At 51.5% G+C, this 21,602-nt stretch overlaps 3 protein-coding genes across 6 annotated transcripts in view; 2 read left to right on the top strand and 1 right to left on the bottom strand.

Moving 5' to 3' along the window:
• Nucleotides 1-1,424: 1,424 nt before the first annotated feature.
• PABPC1L (poly(A) binding protein cytoplasmic 1 like) lies at nucleotides 1,425-10,561 on the top strand. Of its 3 annotated transcripts, XM_042883636.1 has the most exons (15): nucleotides 1,425-1,487; nucleotides 2,175-2,386; nucleotides 2,970-3,163; nucleotides 3,535-3,650; nucleotides 4,248-4,387; nucleotides 5,122-5,216; nucleotides 5,497-5,634; nucleotides 6,070-6,165; nucleotides 6,769-7,035; nucleotides 7,497-7,587; nucleotides 7,850-7,975; nucleotides 8,089-8,222; nucleotides 8,507-8,600; nucleotides 9,037-9,167; nucleotides 9,904-10,561. In XM_042883636.1, exons 2-15 carry the CDS (start codon nucleotides 2,194-2,196, stop codon nucleotides 9,985-9,987), a joined length of 1,899 nt encoding a protein of 632 aa, XP_042739570.1. In that variant the 5' UTR covers nucleotides 1,425-1,487; nucleotides 2,175-2,193; the 3' UTR covers nucleotides 9,988-10,561. The 3 variants fall into 3 exon arrangements, with proteins under 3 accessions (XP_042739570.1, XP_042739571.1, XP_042739573.1); XM_042883637.1 differs by lacking the exons at nucleotides 7,497-7,587; nucleotides 8,089-8,222; nucleotides 8,507-8,600; nucleotides 9,037-9,167; nucleotides 9,904-10,561 and having other exon boundaries at nucleotides 7,850-7,969; XM_042883639.1 differs by lacking the exons at nucleotides 7,497-7,587; nucleotides 7,850-7,975; nucleotides 8,089-8,222; ... (1 more) ...; nucleotides 9,037-9,167; nucleotides 9,904-10,561 and having other exon boundaries at nucleotides 6,827-6,928.
• A 2,780-nt stretch (nucleotides 10,562-13,341) lies between these two features.
• On the bottom strand, nucleotides 13,342-17,394 carry TOMM34 (translocase of outer mitochondrial membrane 34). The gene is made up of 6 exons (XM_042883607.1): nucleotides 17,283-17,394; nucleotides 16,628-16,820; nucleotides 15,689-15,849; nucleotides 15,320-15,464; nucleotides 14,612-14,738; nucleotides 13,342-14,396 (listed from the first exon to the last, which is right to left on the bottom strand). The coding sequence occupies exons 1-6, from the start codon at nucleotides 17,392-17,394 to the stop codon at nucleotides 14,298-14,300; spliced, it is 837 nt and encodes a 278-aa protein (XP_042739541.1). The 3' UTR covers nucleotides 13,342-14,297.
• A 61-nt stretch (nucleotides 17,395-17,455) lies between these two features.
• The window catches only part of STK4 (serine/threonine kinase 4), a 39,790-nt gene continuing 35,643 nt past the window's right edge, over nucleotides 17,456-21,602 (top strand). For both annotated transcript variants that reach the window (XR_006181179.1, XM_042883635.1), the window contains exons 1-3: nucleotides 17,456-17,540; nucleotides 19,126-19,206; nucleotides 19,873-20,001. Coding sequence is in view for 1 of the 2 variants with exons in the window: in XM_042883635.1 (XP_042739569.1) it covers nucleotides 17,509-17,540; nucleotides 19,126-19,206; nucleotides 19,873-20,001 (242 nt within the window). In the remaining variant the exon portion in view is untranslated. The remainder of the gene's footprint in view (nucleotides 17,541-19,125; nucleotides 19,207-19,872; nucleotides 20,002-21,602) is intronic.

The raw sequence follows: 21,602 nt of genomic DNA, 5'->3' as shown, positions 1-21,602 counted from the left end.
TTGTGTGAGTCGACTGGTGCTTTCCCAAAGGCCCTCATGCTTCACCCAACTGCATTCAACTCTTTGAAAGGGCAGATAATAGCAGGACAAGGGGAAATAGGTTTTAAGTTGAAGGAGGGAAGATTTAGGTTGGGTGTCAGAGGGTGGTGAGGTGCTGGAACAGCTGCCCAGAAGGGCTGTGGACACCCCATCTCTGGAGGTGTTCAAGGCCAGACTGAACGGGGCTCTGGGCAGCCTGGGCTGGTATTAAAGGGGAGGTTGGTGGCCCTGACTGTGACAAGGGGGCTGAAGCTTCATGATCCTTGAGGTCCTTCCAACCCGGGCCATTCTGTGATTCATCACCAGCTCCTTTGCAGGGAGTTTTGTCCCTCGCCCTTCCAGCTCTGAAGAGGTTCTCTGCTTGAGGTCACACTTGTGCTGTATTGCCACTGCAGGACTTAACAGAACTGCAACTATAAATCTGTATTTGATTTACCACGAGTCACTGCATATTGCATGGATGAACAATGTATGCACTGAAGTCAGCCAGCACTTGCTGCTGTTGGCCGGCTACGCTTAAAGCTTTTTCCTGGGGGAAACTTGAAATTCATTCTTCTGAATGAGGGGTTGGCTTTCCAGCCGTGCCTCCCCCAGTCATTGCGTGCACTCCCCATTGCACATCGCAGCCCGCACACGCTCCAGTTAACTCCTCAGCTGGTGGGCTGCGAGAGCAATAACGATGCGGTGCACGGCTGAGGTGTCTTCCTGCAAGCAGCGCTGGAAGGCACGGATAGCAGCATCTCAGTTTGGGGAGAGCTGGGGAGGCTGTTTGGAGCCCGAGCCCTGCCTGCTCGGAGAGCATCTTCGGTTCCTGCACCGCCGTGATCCCGGAGCGCAGCCGCGGGGCTTCATCTGCCTGCTGCCGAGGTGCTGTGCTGGATCGGGTGTGCTGCCGGCCCCGCGGCGCGGCTTAACGAAGCATCTTCGTTGCCTTTAAAGCTGCGTGAGCTCCTAAATAATTCTATAGTGAACACTAACTCTCAGTCTATTACTCGCGCTAACGACGTCGTCAGCTCCAGAAAGGGACTGGCCGCTTATCCCCGCCCGTAGAGCGGTGCTGAGGAGCTACGTGAACACATGTCGAGTCGTTCTATCTTTTGGGGAAGGTACAATTGTTCCGCAAAGAAGAACGAAGCCGTGCCGCCCCGCGGCGCTCGGTGCGCGCCCCGACGGGAGCGGCGCCGCTCCGCCCCGGCACTGCCGCCCGCCCGCGGCTCCCCCACGACGGCTCACTTCGACTTCAACTGCTGGCAGCCGGCAGAAAGCAACCCTGCGGCCCGCAGCGGCACGGCGCCCGGGGCGGGGCGGGGCGGGGCGGGGCGGCAGCTGGCGGAGGGCGGGGAGGAACCCCGGGGAGGCGCGGCTCCGTTCCGCCCCCGGCGCAGCCGCGGGAAGAGGGGGGCGGTGGCCGTAGCGGTGCTGCGCGTGGAGCCGCCGGAGCGGTCGGTGTGAGTGTGGGAGCGGGGCGGGTTCCCTCAGCTCTCCCCGCCGGGCCGCGCTCAGCCCTCGGCCGGCTCCTCCCGCTCCCCTACCCGCTGTCGTTCCGGAGCTGCGGCGCTGCCCTGGGGCGGCCAGGCTGCGTCCGAGGGCTCGGGCTGCTGGCGAGGCTGGGGCCGCTGCTCTGCTCTGCTGTGCCCGTGGCGGAGGTGTTGCTCTGCGCACCTCCCCGTTGTCCGCAGAACGCTTTCGTGCACCGCTGGGGGTTCCCGAGCTGCGAGCACGAAGTGTCAGGGCGGGAGCAGCGCCGTTCCTGCGCTGATGGCTTCGGGTGCTGATTTGGGGCCGCCCGCAGCGCTGCTCCCCGCCTCAGCGCTGGTTGGCGCGGAGCCTCGCTGGCAAAGGGCTGCTTACTTAACTGGGATGAAGCTCCGCTTCTTTCCTCTTGGCCTTTGAGCGCTGGAAGGCCCGGGTCCGCGCCTGCAGTGTGCTGTGCTGGGGGCTGCGATGTGTGCCGGTGACTCCGGAGTGGTTTTCCCCTGCCAAAATATCCCCGCAAACCCCGAGCTCCCCTTGGTGCTGCCAACCCCGGAGGTTCTGGCACATCTCCTAGCCCTGCGGCAGCCCGGCTCCAAAGCAAGGCTGTCGCTGCTCCCTGCGGTCCCCAACCCACGCTGTGTGTCTGTCTCCCTCTCCAGCTGAGCTCTGTGCTTGACCATGAACGCCAGTGGCCCCGGCTACCCGTTGGCCTCTCTCTACGTGGGGGACCTCCACCCGGACGTGACCGAAGCCATGCTCTATGAGAAGTTCTCACCTGCGGGGCCCATCCTGTCCATCCGGGTGTGCCGGGACGTGGCCTCGCGCCGATCGCTGGGCTATGCCTACATAAACTTCCAGCAGCCAGCAGATGGTGAGCTCTGGAACACAGCCCTGCAGAGCTGCCCCACACCTGGGGCTCAGGAGGGTGTGGGAGGAGCTGGGGTGGCAGCTGTTAAGGATACTGATACCCTCACATGCTGGGTTCGGGCCATCGTTAATCCTGGTCTGCATGCTCTTGTGGGATGGTGACCTGTGTCTGCTCAGGGGCTGGGAGATGGTGCACTAACTAGTCATCCCAACTGGATTTGGGAGGATTGGTCTCCTCCCTCTGAGCTCAAGAAGGGCGTCCAAGCTTCTTCTGCCCTTTGCTGGGCAGCTGGTTGCCCGTTGGCTTATACCAAGCAGAAGTAAGGTTCCTCTCCCAGTTTCCCTCTGCTGACATCCCATCTCATCCTGCTGACCGCAGCAGTACTGCACAGAATGGTAGAATTGCCTAAAAGGTGAAGGCTTTTCTGACAGGCGCTTCTGGCAAGAGCTGAAGTTGTCTGCCTTGTTTAGCTTAAGGAAATGCTCAGCAGTGTCCCTGATTCCTGCACCTGTCTCAGGGGCTCTGGGACATGGAAAGAGTCTGTCCCTGTGACGATCCTCCCTCCTCTATGTTCACTCTTTGCCAGCTGAGCGAGCCCTGGACACCATGAACTTCGAAGTGATCAAGGGCCGACCTGTCCGAATCATGTGGTCGCAGCGAGACCCTGGGCTCAGGAAGTCAGGGGTTGGAAACGTCTTTATCAAGAACTTGGATGACTCCATTGACAATAAAGCCCTGTACGACACATTCTCAGCCTTTGGGAACATCCTGTCCTGCAAGGTACATCCCTGTCTATGCTACTGTGGAGGGGACCCGCTGTATCCCCACATCCTTGGCAGTGTGTTACAACCAGCTAAAATTCACTTTCTAGTTTCACTTCTTAAGTTTCCTTTGGATTTCCACCCTTTGCCTGGATAGAAGCATTCTGGGGACAGGGGAGGCTTTTTTTCCCCCACGTTTCCTTTATTTCTTCCTTCTGATCACTGACCTGCTGCCTACAAACACCTGAACACAGCTCTGCTGCATTGGTAGCAGGCTGTAAGGAAGGTGAACACTGGAAACAAGGGTGGTTTTCCCTGAGACTTACTTATGTGCAAGGATGAAGAAAGCCAGGACTGTGGATTTTCTTTTCCTTTGCTCTGCTTTTGTAGGTGGTTTGTGATGAAAATGGATCCCGTGGCCACGGCTTTGTTCATTTTGAGACTCAAGAGGCAGCAACTCGGGCCATTGAGACCATGAATGGGATGCTCCTCAATGACCGCAAGGTGTAAGTCTGCCCTGGGGCTGCCTTGGCGCTGCTCCATTGGCTTGGTGCTTGCTTGTGAGCTAATGTGTGCCCTGCTCTGGCTGCTTCCTCTTGCCTTCAGTATCTCCTCTTTCCCCTTCACAGCTGAGCAATGCATTTCTGCTTTCCAGAGCTGGAGCCACTTGCAATCTTTACTGATGGCAGCGTGATAGTGGTTTGGAGCCCTTCCTAATGATGGGGGAGGAACCTGACCTGGGGCTGTGTTTTATTGTTAAGTCAGTGTAATGACTACCTACAAAGCAGGGCTGGTCCTCAGTCTTCATCATCTGGGTGATACAGTCTGGGGCAGGAAGCAGTTTTGTCCTGCAGCAGCACCCTGCTGGTGTGATGTCACCTCAGATCTTGTGGGCTACTCTCCTCTCTGTGGCAAGAGGCTGCCAAAGAGCCTGGAGCTGCCTTGGAGGAAGGGAGCTGCAATGTGGTGGCATCTGTCAGTTTCTCTTTTGGGGTGAGACTGCCAGCTGTGCTCTTGGCCTGTACCAAGGCAGGTGAGCCTGTGCTTGTTTTCCCCCTGCAGAGGACATAAAGGGTTTTATGGTCCTCTGCTTGCTTCTGCAGGTTTGTTGGCCACTTTAAATCCCGCAAAGAGCGTGAGGCAGAATTTGGAGCTAGGGCAATGGAGTTCACCAACGTCTACATCAAAAACTTTGGGGATGACATGGATGATAACAGACTGCGGGAAATATTCTCCAGGTTTGGTGAGTGTTGCTGCTGAGGCCAAATAACCAAATGCCTGGGAAGTGAGCTGGGGGCCCCAAAGAGAGGTGAGGAACACTTGGCTGAAGCAGAGCTCTTCTCTTGTGACCTGGCTTACTTAAAAACACCACGTGGCTGAAGGGCTGCAGAGATTTGCATTGTCAGGATGCTGTGTGTACTTTCCTGCGATGATGGGATACTATTAGGTGACCCAAGAAAAGTGTAGGTTTCCTTAGATTTCTGAGTAACAAATTGTTTTTGAAATTGTCTTGAATGCTGTCTGGTTCTAAGAACCATGGAATAAGAGATGTTGAGTTTGAATTTAAAGCAAAGGTGGCTTTCCCTGTTCAGTCTGTTACTGGAGGGTGCCTCTCACAGCAGAGCTTGGTGCTGTGCCAGCTCATAGGCCATGCTTGCCTAGTGCAAGCTCAGCTCATCTGTGAATGTCATTTATATGAACCTGACATTTGTGTTGATGCATCGAAGAGATGAGAACTCGTGGCCAAAGAGCCTGAAAAGCCAACAGCAATGAGAGCAGCATACTGGATGGGAGGGATCATCCTGGCCTCCCACAGCCTCCTTTCCCCACAGTGCAGCAGGGATCCGGCAGTTCCTCGTGCTGCTTGCCTCTTCCCCACTGCCTCCCAGTCTTCTCTTTGGGCCAGTGTCTCGTGGTGGCTTTGTTTGGTCCCGTGGTGAGCTTTCTTTACAGCCATGTTCTCCTTCCCTCTTACAGGAAAGACGCTGAGCGTCAAAGTCATGATGGACAACACCGGGCGCTCCAGGGGCTTTGGGTTTGTGAACTTTGAGAAGCACGAAGAAGCCCAGAAGGCAAGCGGCTCCTTGCTGTGGAGCTGGTGGGCAGCTTGGCTGTCTGCTGCCGGCTCTGCTCACCTCTTGAGATCTCCCCTGTCCTGGAGTGGGAGCTCCATGTCCCCGCTGGCCACGGTGTCAGCATTGCTGCGGGAGCTTGAACGAGCAGCAGCTGTACAGCCAGCCTTTTGGCCAGGCAGGGGTGGGCTTTGTGAAGGCACAGCTCCTGCCTGCTTGCTGTGGGACTGGGGCAGCGGGGAAGAGTTCTGCCGGTCTCAGAGCTGCGTTCTGCTGACAGGCCGTGGCTGACATGAATGGGAAGGAGATCAATGGGCGGATGGTGTACGTGGGCCGGGCACAGAAGCGGCTGGAGCGGCAGAGTGAGCTGAAAAGGAAATTTGAGCAGATGAAGCAGGAGCGAGTGAGCAGGTACCAGGTAAGGGGAACGGGGTGCTCTCTGGCACGTGCTTGCACTGCGGGTGTGCCCTCTGCAATACAGGTAAGCACACAGAGATCCAGTTGCTATTCCCTAACATCCAGGGAAGCAATGTCAGCACAGAGCTCTAAGTCCAGGTTAACAAACTGCTCTGCTTTTTTTTTTTTTTCCCTAAATAAAATTTTATTCTCAAAATTGGGAATTTTTTTGAATTCTTGGAAGCCACTTCTTAGCAGTTGTCTGGGTGTGTATCCCCAGGTGAGCAAAGCACATGTTCCTCTTGAAGTTGCTGATTTCATTGGGGTGCTTTCTGGGCTTTGTCCCACCTGCTGGCTGAGCTGCTGATGAAACAACAGCTTTAAAACCTGCTGTAAATCTTGGGATCCTAATCTACTCTTGGGAGGAGGCCAAGCTGCTTTTTCTGCCCCTTTGCAGGGGGTCAACCTGTATGTGAAGAACCTGGATGATGGGATAGATGATGAACGGCTGAGGAAGGAATTCTCTCCTTATGGCACCATCACCAGTGCCAAGGTAAGGGGTTGAGGGTCCTTGGGCTTTGCTGGCTGGCTGCTCAGCCCTCTGAGGGATTGGGGCAATTGTCCTTTTGAACTACAGTTCCCTACTGATGGCTTGTATCTCAAGCCAAGCATGAAAGATTTGTCACTTTTATCCAGTTCTGATTCAGCAAGTCCTGTTAACTTTGCTGAGTTATCCAAGCCTCAGTGAAATGTAGGATGTGGTCCCTTAAAGCCAAATCACTCTGAATATTGCACAGCTGCTAGCATAGCTCAGGGCCAGTGTGACACTGCAACTCTGCTTGCTTCTGAGCAAGCATCAGATGCTGCAGCATCACAGAGTTCTGCAGGGCTGAGGGAGATCGCAGATCTTGAGCTGGCCTGGGCTCTGACCTCTGCACTTAGCAAACCTGTGTTTTTCACACAGACACATCCTCTCCTTCCTTGGGAAAGGCTGGGACAGCTGGGAGCATCCTATAATCTGTCTAACCCTGGGTGTGGGTGCCATGGGGTCCCCCTGTCCCGCTGTCTACATGCAGGGAAGGCCCTGATCATGTGTGCTTTGTGCGTGGCTGTGCTGATCTGTGGACTTAGTTGTGTTGTTCTAATCCAATTTTAGGTGATGACAGAGGGTGGCCACAGCAAAGGGTTTGGCTTTGTATGTTTTTCCTCTCCAGAAGAGGCTACCAAGGCCGTGACTGAAATGAACGGACGGATTGTTAGCACTAAGCCTCTCTACGTTGCACTCGCACAAAGGAAAGAGGAGAGAAAAGCAATTCTCACCAACCAGTACATGCAGAGATTGGCCACCATGAGGGCACTGCCTGGCCCTTTTCTTGGCTCTTTCCAGCCTCCCCCAGGGTACTTTCTCCCCCCCATCCCTCAGGTGAGTCCTTTAGGGACAGCCTTGCATGGGGACCTGAATTTGCTGTATGTGGGGAGGAGCTGGGGTTGGTTGGTAGGATTTGGGAGCGTATCTCTGTTCTGCACAGATGCTGTTTGGTGTCAGTACCTGGCTTCAAAGTCAGTGCAGGAAAGCTGGCCTCAGGTGCTCCTACTGGGAGCTGGTGTTTGGTAGCCCTAGGGTGCCCCTTGGGTCACTAAGAAGTTTAGTGGAAGGATTTGAGTGTGGAGATGGAATCTCCTAATGGAATGAGGGGAGCCAGGAGTGTTGGAGAAATGGAGACGCACATGGGGAGGAGTTAAATGGTCTTGCTGGAGGAAACGCAGGCAGTAAGATTAGAAGCAGGTCTTTGGCTTGCCTGGCTGCTGAGATGCTCTTTGCCATGCTGATCTGATATAGATCAGCTCCCCAGTCACCTCAGATAACTTGTTCTCCTCCCATAGCCGCAAACCAGAGCTGCTTTCTACAGCCCCAGCCCAGTTGTCCCTGTCCGTCCTGCCACTCGTTGGAGTGCGCAGCCCTCCCGGCCTCCCTGTGAGTGCATCCATCTGTCCCTTGCTGTCAGCTGGGCTGGTTCAGGGATCAGAACGCTCTCTTAAACACCACAAAGGCCGTGGGAAGCTGTCACCTCGAGAAGCATGCGGTGTCCTGATGTAGGGCTCACTGGTGGCAGGCACTGGGGCTCAGGCTAACCACAGAAACATTCCCTGACAACGGCCACCTCCCAGCACATCTCCTCCCATGCTTTTTTTTTTCTATCAGAAACTTCACTAATTGTGCTCCATCTCTCCAACAGCGTACCCTGCAGCCACCCCCATCCTGAGGGCTGCTGTGCAGCCCCGGCGCCTGGTGTCCAACATCAGCACCATGAGACAGGCGTCCACCCAAGTGCCTCGTGTGCCCCCCCAGGCGCAGAGAGTGGGTGAGTGCCACAGGGACCTGACTCTGGCCCTGCAGTAGTGGGTGTGCATAGGGGCTGGCTGCCCTGGGGCTGAGTGGGATAGTGCTTAACAATCTCTTCCTTCCTTGTTGCAGCCAACATAGGAACGCAGACAGTCAGTGCCCGGGTGCCTTCCTCGCCCACCCTGCGGGGTGCCCCGCAGTACAAGTACTCCCTGGCTGTGAGGAACATCCAGCCTATGGGCAATGTGCCACCTGGGGCTCAGCAGGTAGTGCCAGGCTTTGGTTTTGGTCCTAACCGGTGTGATGGAATCCCTTCCTGAGTTCCAGGTGCTCATCCTGCAGCACTGTAGATGTGATGCCTGGCTCTGGTTTTCCCCAAAAGTTTGCACTGGGATCCAAGCAGGCAGTGCCAGATTTTGCAGTGGTGACTCTGGAGGACAAAATGCCCCACTGCGCATCCTTGCACCCAAGGATCAGCACTGTTCCTGTAGGCCAACTCGTGTTTTGCTTCCAGCCTGACTGCTGCTCTTCTCTGTATTTCTTCGTGCAGGTGGGAGAACCTGCTGTGCACGTCCAAGGGCAGGAGCCGCTGACGGCATCCATGCTCGCAGCAGCGCCTCCACAGGAGCAGAAGCAAATGATAGGTGGGTGTCCAGGCTGCCAGAGATCCTCCTGTCTGTGTGTGCATGGGCAGATGGACTTGCATGTGCTAGGGAATGCATAGATAATAGGAGAAGCTCTAAGCCTGTGTTGGATTTCTCTGATATTATGTTGCTTTAAAAAGGAAGAGGAAAAAAAATTATCTAGGCTGTGTTGGAAGGATATGGAACGAGCAGCCTCCTCTCTGTCTGCATTCACTGCCTGGCAGTGGGGTGGACTCTGCAGGAGAGGCACTGCTCCATCCTGCCCGTGCTGCTCCATGCAGCTGTCTGACTTCATCTGACAGCTTCCCTTCATGTGAGAAATCCCTCTGGGCTCAGCAGAAGGCTGGGAGCAGAGCAGTTTGAGGAAGTAAGAGCGAAGCATAGAGTTGGGACTGCGGGGGACTTCCACTGACATCCTCCCTGGTGTTTTGGGCAGGTGAGCGGCTCTACCCCCTGATCCATGCAATGCATGCCTCACTGGCTGGCAAGATCACAGGCATGCTGCTGGAGATTGACAATTCAGAGCTGCTGCTTCTGCTGGAGTCCCCTGAATCCCTGCACTCCAAGGTAGGGGGCATGTGGTGTCGAAACAGATAATGGTGTAGTATTACTGCTGCAAATGCTAGACAAGAACTCTGGCCTTGGCTGTGGCCGAGGACTTTGATACCACAGAAAGATAAAACAGCTCCTTTTCATAGTGAAAGGAAAACAGAAAGAGCCCCAGGCTGATAGCATGCCTACCTGTCTCCAGCAAGAGAGGTCAGCAGCTCTCTGAAAGCACAGCCAAGCTCTGAGTTTGGAGGTGGATAGGAAGCAAAAGGGGGGAAAAGTGGAGTGAGAATTGCTGCCAGCAATTAAATGGCAAATTGCCATTTAGTTTAGGCATAGTCCTAGTGAATATTTCCCTTCTGTTTCCCATCAAAACAATGAAAGTGAGTTACTGCATATTCTTGCTGCTGCTTGGAGGCAGAACTCGCTTTCACTATTCTGTTGCCATCTTTTTGGAGGAGCCTTGGCTCTGCTGGGCAGTGCCAGCCAGCTTCATGTTGGAGAGGTGTGAGTTCTCTCTCTGGCCACTTGTGACTTATATGGAAAAGGAGAAATGCTCCAGCCCTCCCTTAGGGAGGAGACAGCAGAGGTTTGAGGGCTGATCCATCTTCTGGCACGGGCAGCAGACTTGGATTAGTATTTATGTAAGCTCTTTACTCCCTTGAAATGTGGAACCTGGGCTATTGCAGTTCTTGTGCACTATGTTCCCATGGTGGTGCAACTCAGCATTTCCCCAAATGTGCTCTCTCATCAGATTGAGGAAGCAGTTGCTGTTCTCCAGGCGCACCAGGCCACGGAGGCGTCACACAAGGGCAGCACGGCCCCGTTCCTGCAGTGAGCCCTGGTAGGTGCAGCGCTGCTGCATGAGCTGCCGCCTGCTCAGGGTCTGTGGCTTGTGCCTCTGAAGCTTGGGAGCTGGGTTTCTTGTCCAGACCAAGTGAAGCTTGATGAGCAATTAGGGATGTGTGCAGTATTTCACTTTTTATCAGGTGATTCATCCTCCATTTTCCAGGCTTAACTGTACTGCAAAGACACAATTCTGCATGTGGTGTTTTTTTGTGTGTGTGGCACTTGTTACTTTTATTTCCTCACGTGTTTATGACAGTAACAACTGTGCTATCAGAAAGGAAGACAGGGAAGGATCTTGCTTTCCTGTGTGTCCAGTGAAGGACTGGTGCAGCCTCCCTAGGATTTCTCCACTGTCGTTGCAGAACCTTGTGAGCAGATAAGCTTTTAAAATGTTGGAGCTGAGTGTGGGATGGGTTCATTAGTAAGCAATTAGGCCTCTCACGTACCTCTTTGAAGATGATGGTTTCTTGACTTGTAATCACCAGGAATCTGTGTGTTAATCCAAGCTCAGAGCTGACCTGTGAATTGCTGTCTGGATTAAACTGTTCTCTAGCGGTTGAAAATTCTGTGTGTGGGTTCTTTGTGTTCCTTGTAGACTTCATGACTGAGAGTGAACCTTGAGAACAGCAGCAGCAGCCGCCTCACCTCACCTTGCTTTTGGAACTGTGCCCTCACACTGACCCTGGTTTGCCTTCAATGCCCCATCCTGCTTTTTGTGTGTACTGTGCGTCTTGCAGAACCACTTCCTCCTTGCACCGCTGTAGAAGTTAATTCTCTTCTGAAAGCATCTTGTGAAATGTAACGTGGAACTCAGTCTGACTCAGTTGCCCAGGAAATGACGAGTGCAGATGAATCGTTGCTTCAGTGAATTTACTGGGTTCTGTAGTTTTATTTGTTCCTGTAGCTGATGCTGATAAAGAACTGATGCTTCCACTTCCGAAGCATGAGTTAGCTTCCTTTGCAGAAAGGCAGCAAATACTCTGCCTTGGTTTGTGCTGGAGGAGAGACACGTGTCAGCTAGGCTGCTGCAATTAGTGCTTGAAGCTCCTGGTGTTGGCAGGGTGACAGTCCTCAGGGACAGGAAAAGCACCATGTAGGACCACACAAACTGCTGACCAGCAGCTCTCCTGATGCTTCCACTCTCTGAGAGGGTGTCCTTAAGCAAATTTGGCACTATCCACATGGATTTTATCCTTTCTAGGTAGCCCTTCTAAATTTCCCTGTTTTAAGACACTGCTTCTTCCTGCAGCTCTTCTTTTATAATAGAGCTTGTATGCCTGCAGGAGTGCTGGGGCTGAGAACCTTCTGCCAGTCACTGTTCTGCATGTGGCTCTGTGGTGCACGAGACCCAGCTGAAGTTACTGTGGATCAAAAGCTGCTTCTCCTGTGTATTTTCAGGCTGACGGGCTGAAAACACCAATAATTGCATGGAGGATGTTAAGACCTATCATTAATGATGTCTGCTCTTAGTAACTCCTGAGCATACTGCACTTGCTGTAGTCATCCTGGCCTTAATGCTCTACTCTGCATCCAGGAGTGGAATTTCTGTCTCTAGTGCTTCCTTAGAATTACACCTGGGATTGTCAATCAATACACTGACCTTGTTTGACTGCTTCCTTTAGCTCACAGGAGTACACCTCCATCGGCACAGCCCACCTTCCTTCTATCCATCTTGTGTTGGCACTGCTGTCTCATTCTTCCTTCTGTGCTGTATCACACCCTCCCCTCAACTCACTACTGATTCATCCCTCCTACCTCTTGTTTTCTTTCCAGCATTTTAATAGAAGCACTTACACATTTGCTCTTCCATGGCCACTGTTCTGCTCAGCTGGGACTCTTTCCTGGGGCTTTTCTTCTTTCCTGCTCTGAGCTCTTTAAATACTTTGTCTCTTCATAGAGGATGCCACAGCCTGAGCTGTGCACTGCTTAGACAATTCCTTATCAGTGAGATGCTTACTTCCTCTTGGTTATTTTTCCCCAGTGTGTAACTGGCTGGAAGCTTTTATACTTTTTCTCTACAGAGGAAAGTGCATATTGCATATGAGAAATGTATATTAGGAGCTGGGATGGAATTGTACTGGTGAAATTCATTCTGTTGCCTAGAGTCTGAAGCAGTTCTTCAGGCACAGCATACCGGTTCGGAGTGCCTGTTGCATCACTGACAGCACTAGAAGTCATTTCAAGAAAACAGCTAGCAGTAGTTCAGGATGAGCAGAATATGGAACAGACAAAGAAAGGATATTAACAAAGTCCTTAAAACCTTGACATGGAAATGTAAACTTGCCACTTGAACACTCATGAGTCCAAGAAAATGCTGTAGAGTTCTCAGAGTAGCTCCCTGTTTGAACTCCTCAGGGAGGTCTCAGGCTTCAGCAGGTCGAGGCAGGAGCAGCAGTGCACATGTAGGTCTGGAGTCTAGTTTGGAATAGTCACTGGTGGTACATGAGCGAGGTAGAGGGAGAGCCTCTGTGAAAAGCACCTTCCAACTGCCCGTGTGGGTTGCAACATCTTTGCCTGCCTGGAAAATACTTTGTGCAGTCAGCAGCACGGTTGCTGGAACAAAAGAGGAGGAGAGGAGCAGAAGAGACCTGGGCTTGAAGCATGGCATCATTTTGCTGTGTTTGGTCTGTGTCTGCTTGGTGGTATTGCACTTTACTGGGGAAGGTCTTAGAGATAAGACAGCAAAAAGGCATTGCTGTGTTCAGACAGGGGGGAAGAGATAACGACTGCTGCTGCTTAGAAGCACTGTAACGAATTGTAGTGGGAACAGTGCAGGTGTCTGCCAGCCTTGATAACACAGGGATGTTAAAAGGAGAGCTCTTATTTGAGAGCAGGCTCTTAAATAAGATTCCTCCTGTGTTCAGAGACATTCCTCTGCTTATCTGTGTATGGCTGGCCTGTGCTTCACATCCTGAAGTCCATCATGCTTACCTTGTAACAGCCTGGGGAAAGGTGGGTGCAGGGTCAATGGAGTTATAGTGGTAGAGGGTGGGGATTTAAGGAAGCAAAATTTGCCCTGGGGGGAGGTGTTTCAAACCCTGGTGGTATTGCAGCTGAGGGAGTATAACTCTGGGACTTACAAAGAGCTCCTTAATGTCAGGCCAAGATAAGTCTTTGTCTTACAGGAGTGTAACAGCATTAGTAATGTCTGCCTTCTGAATTCAGTTCAGTGGAGCATCTGCCTGGAGTACTAACAGCTGGGATCATTACTGTAAGCTGTTAGATCACATCTAGTGTTGTCCAGCATCATGACTAAAAAAGCAGCAACAGAATGAAATAAAGCAGCATGAAAGTGTCCCAGTTCCCCCATGCCTTCCATCCCATACAAAAAATACTCCAAGAGTGAAAATAAACATCATTTTAATGTGAACACTTCCAACAGATCACAGAATAACTCCAACTGTTTCTTAATCTACCATTTTAACTCAGTGCCATCAGTACCACAGGAAAAAATAGATCAAGAAGAATAAACATACATGGAAGTAGTAAGCCAGCCCTCCATTGGGATGTCCCTGTAACACCCTGTAGCAACTGTTCCAGAAGGCACAGAGAAGCTCAACTTTTAACAGAACAAAAACTGACCAAAAAACAAGCTGCAAAGTGCCCAAGCACCTGTACTGTGACATAGTGCACAGCAGACCAAGGCAGGCTGAAGTTGCTGTTGGTTTTCTTATAAGTGCTGAATAATTAAAGATAAAAGAAAGAAAGTTGCTGCTGTAAACACCTGCCCAGTCACACCATGCAGCAGAAACTCAGCTGAAGGCCGGCAGGTGTCAGGGAGGAGAGGGAATGTGCTCAGCCCTGTGCATGTAACAATGACTTGGTTTTAAGAGTGGTATGCAGTGCTCAGGCAACTGCAGCATTTCTTGCAGCACTCCTTTAGCAACCCTACTTAATAGCAGCACAAATGAAGCACAACTGTCACCTGAATAAGGACTAAGAAAACTCTCAGTTTGTAACTTCTCAGAAAGAGCAGCACTTTGTGTGCATCTTGGCCAAGTGGATAAAGTCCCTGAGGCCAGCAGGTACAGGCACATTGACTTCAACCAGGGAAGTTCACCCATATGCCTCCTTCTCAGGCAAGTGCATGAAAACTTTGCATAATCTTAAAGCCAGATACACAAACTGTATATCAAACAACTAACAACGTTCATTGTGGTGGCACAGAATGCACCACATCTCAGCAGCAATTAAAGATAGATCTCAGTACCAATCCTGCATTCAGATTGGTCCCTGCAGCATCAGAAGGGAGAAACTTCCTTCTGCAGCAGAAAAAGCTTTCCTTGTTGCTTGGTTACCCTAGGCTCTGTTCAATTCTTGCAGTAGTCTCAGTGCAGCTGTGTTCTTTGGTTCAATTTTTAACAAGCTGTTGATGTCAGCAATACTTGATTTGTAATCCTAGAAAAAGAATTTGTAAGTGTTAGTGCACTGAAAATGCAGTCTAAGTCTCCTGCTGGAGAACTACACCCAGTGACAGAGGCAAGGCAACACAACAGCCTGGGACTGTTTTTTGAGCTGCTTTTGAGCACCAGAATCAGTGTAGCTGTTCTAAAACGTGCTGAAAAGCATTAGCAGGCTCCTACCTGAAAACTGGTCGAAAACTCCTGACTTACCTTCAGTTCTTTAAGTGCCTGAGCACGTCTGTAGAATGCCTTAACGTTTTTAGGATCTAATCGCAGAGCTTCTGTGCAGTCCTGCACTGCTTCCTTGTGTTGCTTCAGAGTCAAGTAACAGAGAGCTCTGCAATACAGACACCTGGTTAGAATCCTTTGGTTAAAAGCAGTATTTACGGCTGCAATGCACAGAACTAGCCACAGCACAAAGCTGGACTCCCAAACCAGGGAGTATGCTAAGGAATCATTGATCAGAGCTCAATGCTTAAGTTAAAAAGAGCAAAAAATAGCAAACAGTTTATCAGTCTGCAAAAAAAAAAACAACCCAGCATTTTTAGAGCAACGTGCTCCTTGCTCTGCCACTCTGGAACATGCTCTGCTCATCTCAGAAGTGCACTCTGAGTACAGCAGAGTGCAATTTGTGGCTCGTGGGGCAGCAGACAAATAACAAAATGATACAGTCCTGGCAGACAAGCATTAAAGGGATGAAGCCTTTAGCAGTCCTAGGCTGAGTGGCTGTAGGGCTTGTTGCAGAATCTGATCAAAGAACATTATACAAAGTACAGGGCAGATTGTACTTGGGGGAAATGTGTGGGTGTTTTGTTGTTTGTTTTTTTTAAATTCAGTTGTCTGGAAAAACCACCAGACAGCTGTGTCAGAAGTTCCAAAGTGGCTTTTATAAAATGCCAAAAAGCACTTGGGCAATACCTGTTGGTGTAAGTTGCACATTCCTGGCTGAGCTTTAAACTCTCACTGTACTTCTCAATTGCCTTTTTATGGTTTCCTTTCTTTACGAGTTCATTTCCTTCTTCCTTAAGCGTTCGAGCTCTCTCTGTGCCAGCAGCAGTCTGGGCTGGAAGCAGTGCAAAAAAAAATACAGAACATATAGAAGCGATAAGATCAGACCAGCCTCTCAGAAGGCAAACAGCCCCATCCCAGAGGCAAGATGCAGATCAAAGGATCCAGAATGAGCGGCCAGCCCATGTTCCTGCAGCTCTCAGACCCAGCTACAGACACCATGCAGGCACGGCAGCCTGCCTCGCAGTCTGCAGCCCTGCTGAGCTGAAGGGCTCTCACCTGGGTCACCCTGTGGTGTGTTTCCAGGGGGAGTATCTCCTGTGGGGGCTCCTGCAGAAGGAACACTCCATCTTCTCTGGGCATCAATGGGGACTCTGGGGATGGGTGGGAGCTTCTTGCGCCAGTTCGCCCCGTGCTTCTCCAGCAGAGCTTTGGTCATCCTGGAAGAGATGGCTGGTGGTTGCACTCCTGCTGGTTGATAGCATAGGAGCTGGGGGGACTACTTTTTAACCTGACTCATGCTGAGGACCTCCTCTTGTCACTGAAAACTTTACACACATCTCAACTACAGACAGGGTGTTAAGGAAAAGTGTGTCTTCATGTTAGCAGGGCCAAAAATACCACTAGACAATGGCTGGGACTGTTAGTGCTCAGCTGGGCAGGGGATGTTTGTCACTCCTCAGCAAGCAGTGCAGTGAATTGGACGCCTCCAAGAAGAGAAAATGACTTCAGCAGTCTGCAATCCCATCTGCATGGGGGGCACAATGCACAGGACACCAGAACTTGTAAATTATTTTTCTTTTAAAATAAGTACTGGGCAAAGCAAGAAATCATTCCCAGGCCTCCATCATGTGCCAGCAGCCTGAAAGGAGCTGAGGGCATTAGCACATGCAGGGAGCATGACCCAGCCTGCCCTCTGCACAAAGCATCAGAGCCTCAGCCATCTTGTTAACGTGCTCAGGACACAGCACGCTTCTGACACCGCTGCAGAAACAAAACAGGGCTCTGATCCATAGGCTGGGGTTGGAAGAGACCTTAAAGCTGATCCACTTCCAACCCCTGCCGTGGGCTGGCTGCCCCCTACCACACGCCCAGGGCCCCATCCAACCTAGCATTGGGCACCTCCAGAGATGGAGCACCCACAATCTCTGGGCAGCCTGGAGCAGCAAAGCAGACTGCAGCACTCAGAGGCAGAAAGCAGCGTGCAGTGGGGGTTACCTGTTGACCCCATCGTGGGCCGCCTGTATGGAGCAGTCCACCTGCAGGGCAGTCTTGTAGTCCACGTAAGCCAGCACGAAGTTCTCCAGGGCCTCATAGGCAGCCGCTCGCCTGAGCAGGGGCTTGATGGCAAACGGGGTCAGGGTGAGAGCTCTGTGACGGGGAGAGAGAAGGTGACAGCGGGCAGAGAGGCCTCAGGGAGCTCCCTGCTGCCTGCAACTGGACGTGTCCTGTGAGCGCTGAGCAGTGCACGTCTGTGCTCACACACGGCGGTGCCAAACGGTGGGAAACGGGCTGGGAGCCGCTGTCTCATTTCCTACCGTAACGAACTAAAGGGGGAAAGAAGGGAATTCTTTCCTCGGGGATGGAAACCATAAGGGAAGGGCTGCAGCTCTGGAGCCGCTCCCGAGATCTCAATGCCCATCAACCCCAGGGGAGCGGTCTATTTTCCGCTGCAGAGGGGACCAGAAGGACTCGCTCACCCGCAGCAGTCGGCGACACAGCCCCGGCAGGCGCCGTTCCGCAGCTGGCAGGCGGCGCGGTTGGCCAGCAGCACGCTGCGCTCCTCGGCGGCGGCTTCGCCTGCGCGGCACACAGAGGTGAGGTGCGGCGAGCCCCGCCCCGCCCCGCCCCGCCCCGCCCGGCCCCGCGGTACCTGCATCCTCCAGCATCGCCAGTGCGCGGCTGTACAGCTCCGCGGCCGCCCCGTACTGCCCGCGGCGGAACTCATCGTTGCCGGCGCGGCGCAGCTTGCCCGCGCTCTCCATCCTGGGCCGCGCGGCGCCGCGTGAGGGCGGCGACTTCCGGCGGCGGGCGGAAACGGCGCGGGGCCGCGATGGAGGAGTGAGGGCGGCGGGCAGGGAGCGGCCGTCCGCGGCGCTATGGAGACGGTGCAGCTGAGGAACCCGCGGCGGTGAGGACGGGGCGGGGGAGCTGGGACGGGGCTGAGGTTGAGGGCGGCGGTCGGGGCTCCGGGCGGGCGGGAGGCAGTGGGTGCCGGCGCTCTCGTCCGGCGCTGTGCTCGGGCTGGGGGCGGTGAAAGCGGGACGGCACGGCATAGCACAGCATAGCGTGACACGGCACGGCATGGCACGGCACAGCACAGCATAGCATGACACGGCACGGCACAGCGTAGCACGGCACGGTACGGTACGGGTGACGGTAGCGCTGCGGGAAGCGGCTGCCTCCTTCGCTCGGCGTTTCGCCACTTCCTGACTCGCCGGCACGTTTCCTCCGCTGCAGGAAGCCATTGTGCGCCGAGCCTCTGCACGGCGATAAAAAAGGGAGAAAAGTGCATGTTTAGTGAGGAGCGTAGCGAGTCTGTGCGGAGCGGCGGTGTTTACTGGCAGTACAGTGGTCTGTTTTAGTGTACGTGTGCCGTCTGTCCTTGTAACATTTTCCTTAGCGCCATAGAACGGCTTGGGTCGGATGGGACATCAGCGATCATCGCGTTCCAACCCCCCGCTGTGCTGCCCAGGGCTCGACCGGCCCGGCCTTGAACGGCCCCAGGGCTGGGGCATTGCCTCCCTCCCCCCAGTCCGGGCAGCTCGTTCCGGCGCCTGACATCTGAGCTAAACCTTCCCTCCTTTCATTTTAAACCATCCCCCCCTTATCCTGTCGCTATTCACCCATGTAAAAGAGTTGTTTTCCCTTCTGTTTATGATCTCCTTTTGGCTGCATTGAGGTCTCCCTGCAGCTTTCTGTTCTCTGGGCAGAACCAGAGGCTCCTCCAACATGTCTTTATAGGATATGTAGTGCCTTTTATTTATAAAGATACAGCGCTCAGCTGCCGTAGGAAGTTTCTTGGTGAACAGCTGTCAGCATGGCAGAGTGAACTGAAACAAGTGTAGTTGGTTTCCGTGTTGTTCTGTGTGTGGGATCTCCATAAAGTTGTACTGGGGATTAGGTTGATAAGCGAGGGGTCGCAGTACAACTCCAGCTGGCTCTTCCTCTTTTGTGCAGTATCTGTCTAGGCACAGAACCAGTGGTTAAACTAATGTCATTAAAGCTGTACAAGTGAGATTAGTGCAGTACTGCCTCCTTCCTCAAAGCAAACATCTTACAATATGTATGGAACGCATCAGACAAGGCTGCCTTCCCCTCTGCATGCCCTGCGTTCCCTTCTGCGTGCCCTTAGTGTAATGTACTTTCCAGACAGAACTGTGAACATTAGCAGTATGGTCAGTAGCTGCAAGAGGCTGCTGTGCTGTGTTAGGGTTTGGCCACCAGCGTGCAGATCCCTTAGTGTGTTCTGCAAAGAAGGACTGTAGATGTGTGTCTGTGATCAAAGCCTGTGCTCTGTAACTCTCACTCCTCTTCTGATGTTAGATAACGCTAATGTTTGGTCTTCTGATGATGGGAAATAAACTTATTTGATAAGCAACCTACTTTATACTGAGCCTTTTGTAAGTTTAAATGGCATTTTTTAATTTTTCTGTTTCAACAGAGCCCAAACTGCCATAAAATTAAGTGAAATTTCTCTATTCTTACGTACACAGGCAGCTGAAGAAGTTGGATGAAGACAGCTTAACCAAACAGCCTGAAGAAGTATTTGATGTATTGGAGAAGCTTGGAGAAGGGTATGTGCTATGTGACAATGTGCCTTAAGTACATTTATCAAAGAACAGATGTGTGTAACTAATATGTGCTCGATGGGCTTTGATTTTTCACTTTTGATGATCCTATTACTGTAGAAGTATGTGGTAGTGTAGCAGCTGCAGTGACTCGAGGCATTGCAGTTCATCCCAGTACCTCTGCAGGAGGTCTGTGTGATGGCAGGCAGCTTCTGTTTCCTAGGGCCACTTGTGTTGGGAGCACTAAATAGTATGTTTACCACCTTAAGCACTTCGTTTATAAAACAGAGTGGGAATTCTTCCTAGCTGCTGTAAGAAGGTGGAAATAAAGTAAACAGTGCCTGATGAGTGAGCAAAGCTTTCTGACCTGAGCTGTGGTTTTTACCGTTGCTCAGCAGTACCGTGTGCCAGAGAAGGAGAGAACTGGCTTTATTGGATTCTTCCAAAGCTGTGGGCACGTAATGGTGGTTGGCTCCTTTCTGACCATCTCAGCATGCTGCTGGTTGTTACAGCGTATGCAAGCTGTGGGTTGATTATGTAAATAAATTGAAAAATTCTCTTAGCAGGAGGGTGATTTGTTTTTTCCTCTCAAGTCTGCAATTGCAATTATCATGCTTTTTGTGTTCTAAAAATATTATTGTATTCACTATTTGTTTAATATTTTGTTCCCAGTTCCTATGGCAGTGTGTTCAAAGCTATTCATAAAGAGACGGGTCAGGTGGTTGCAATCAAACAGGTTCCTGTGGAGTCTGACCTGCAAGAGATTATAAAGGAGATATCCATAATGCAGCAGTGTGACAGGTAAATGTGTACTGCAAAACCCATCATCAGTATGCAAAGAAAGTATTGACTGTGATCTGGCATGTAGTCACATAAAAGCGATGATGTTGCCTTCAATGTTTTTTGAAAGGCTGGACTTGTACAGTCAAGTTACCCCGTATCAGCTGAGTCATGTTTGGGTAGTGTTAACCCAAGTGAAGGTAAGACAACAACAATTTAGCTTGCAATGTGAGAGCATTAAGCTGACTAAGTGAAATAACCTTGCACCTGCTGCCAGCACAGAGCAAAGCGTGTGAGCAGCTCCTGCAGTGCTCCTGATGCACCTTAACTTCTGGGCAGCAGTGATGAGGTTGTGTGTTAGACCAGTTCCCTTGTCCAAAGGGGCAGTGAATTGCACACAAGCTTTGGGATATGAAAACGCTAGGAGAGAGATTTTTTTGGTTTATTGGGTTTTCAAGGGGTATGTGGATGAGAGCTGCTAATGCATGACTGCTCTTGCATGTGCGCAGTGTACGTGCTGTCATCTGCTTTAGGTGGCAGAATTGTACTTACAGTGCAGGTTGCAGTGCGTGACAAGCTGTCTGCTGATGTTAGCATGCTGAGAATAACTTATGGGCTGATGTTTGGCTCTTTGGTTGTCTGCATGTTTCTTATGGAAAAAGTCATTTTATGAACTCAGCTGGACAAGGGCAAGGGCTGCAGAAGACCTTGTGTCGGTGACTGAAGCATAAAACATACAAATTTCTTCCTGTGGTTTGAGTCCAGCCTCAAGAAATGCTATTTTGAGGGAGTTTAGGCATAGAAAACCATTTAAAACAAATGACATTAGCAATATAAAACTATGTTCCTAGTGATTCACTCTATTGCTCTTCACTCTCACTATTGTTAAGCGAAGATAATTGGTGGCAGCTCAGAGAATGAAACTTCTAACAAATTTAGTCTTGTGAAGTCGTACTGTGTGAATCAACAGAGCATAAGATTTTCTTCTCAAACATTAAGGAATACACTGGGGTGTGATCTGCTTCTCAGTGTTGCTCGTCTTGAACTTCTTCATTAGAAAGTATTTGGCAGACCTTAGGTTAAGTGCACTTCTGTTCTTTAGCTTTGTCCTCATTAAATCAGAAGGGTTCTCTCTCTTAGCCGTTTTGCTTTACCTTTCCCAAAGGATAAATGGTCGTTCTGACCATTTTCCTCATAATCACCACAGCGGTTATTTTCCAGCTTTTGACCTTATTTAATCTTTCTGTTTGGTTTCAGACACTCTGTAGCAGCTTTACCAGGATCTTGCCAAGGTCCGTTTTTCATTCCATTGATGTCCTGCCTACTTGATTGCCACAGTTCAGGAAGCAAAAGCAGACTGAAAGCTAATCTCTCCTTGTTTCTGCAGGATTTACTTTCAGACGTTTTAGCTCCCTGAACTGCTGTTGTGACAGGTCACATGGACACCACTGCTAGGACAGGCTTGCAGGACTGTGGTTGCTCGCTGCAGACTCAGGCTGGTGCAAAACACTTGGTCAGGGCTTCAGTGGCACTTCCACGTCTGAATTTTTAGAACCTGCTTAGGGAGGCTGCAGTATTGTTTGCCTTTGCTTATTCAGTTGTGCTGTTCTCCAGTATTTGAC

The sequence above is a fragment of the Lagopus leucura genome, unplaced genomic scaffold (genome assembly GCF_019238085.1).
Source record: "Lagopus leucura isolate 7727_CA_CO unplaced genomic scaffold, USGS_WTPT01 Super-Scaffold_100039, whole genome shotgun sequence".
NCBI classification, from domain to species: Eukaryota; Metazoa; Chordata; class Aves; order Galliformes; family Phasianidae; genus Lagopus; species Lagopus leucura.
This window is presented reverse-complemented; position numbering and strand designations above follow the sequence as displayed.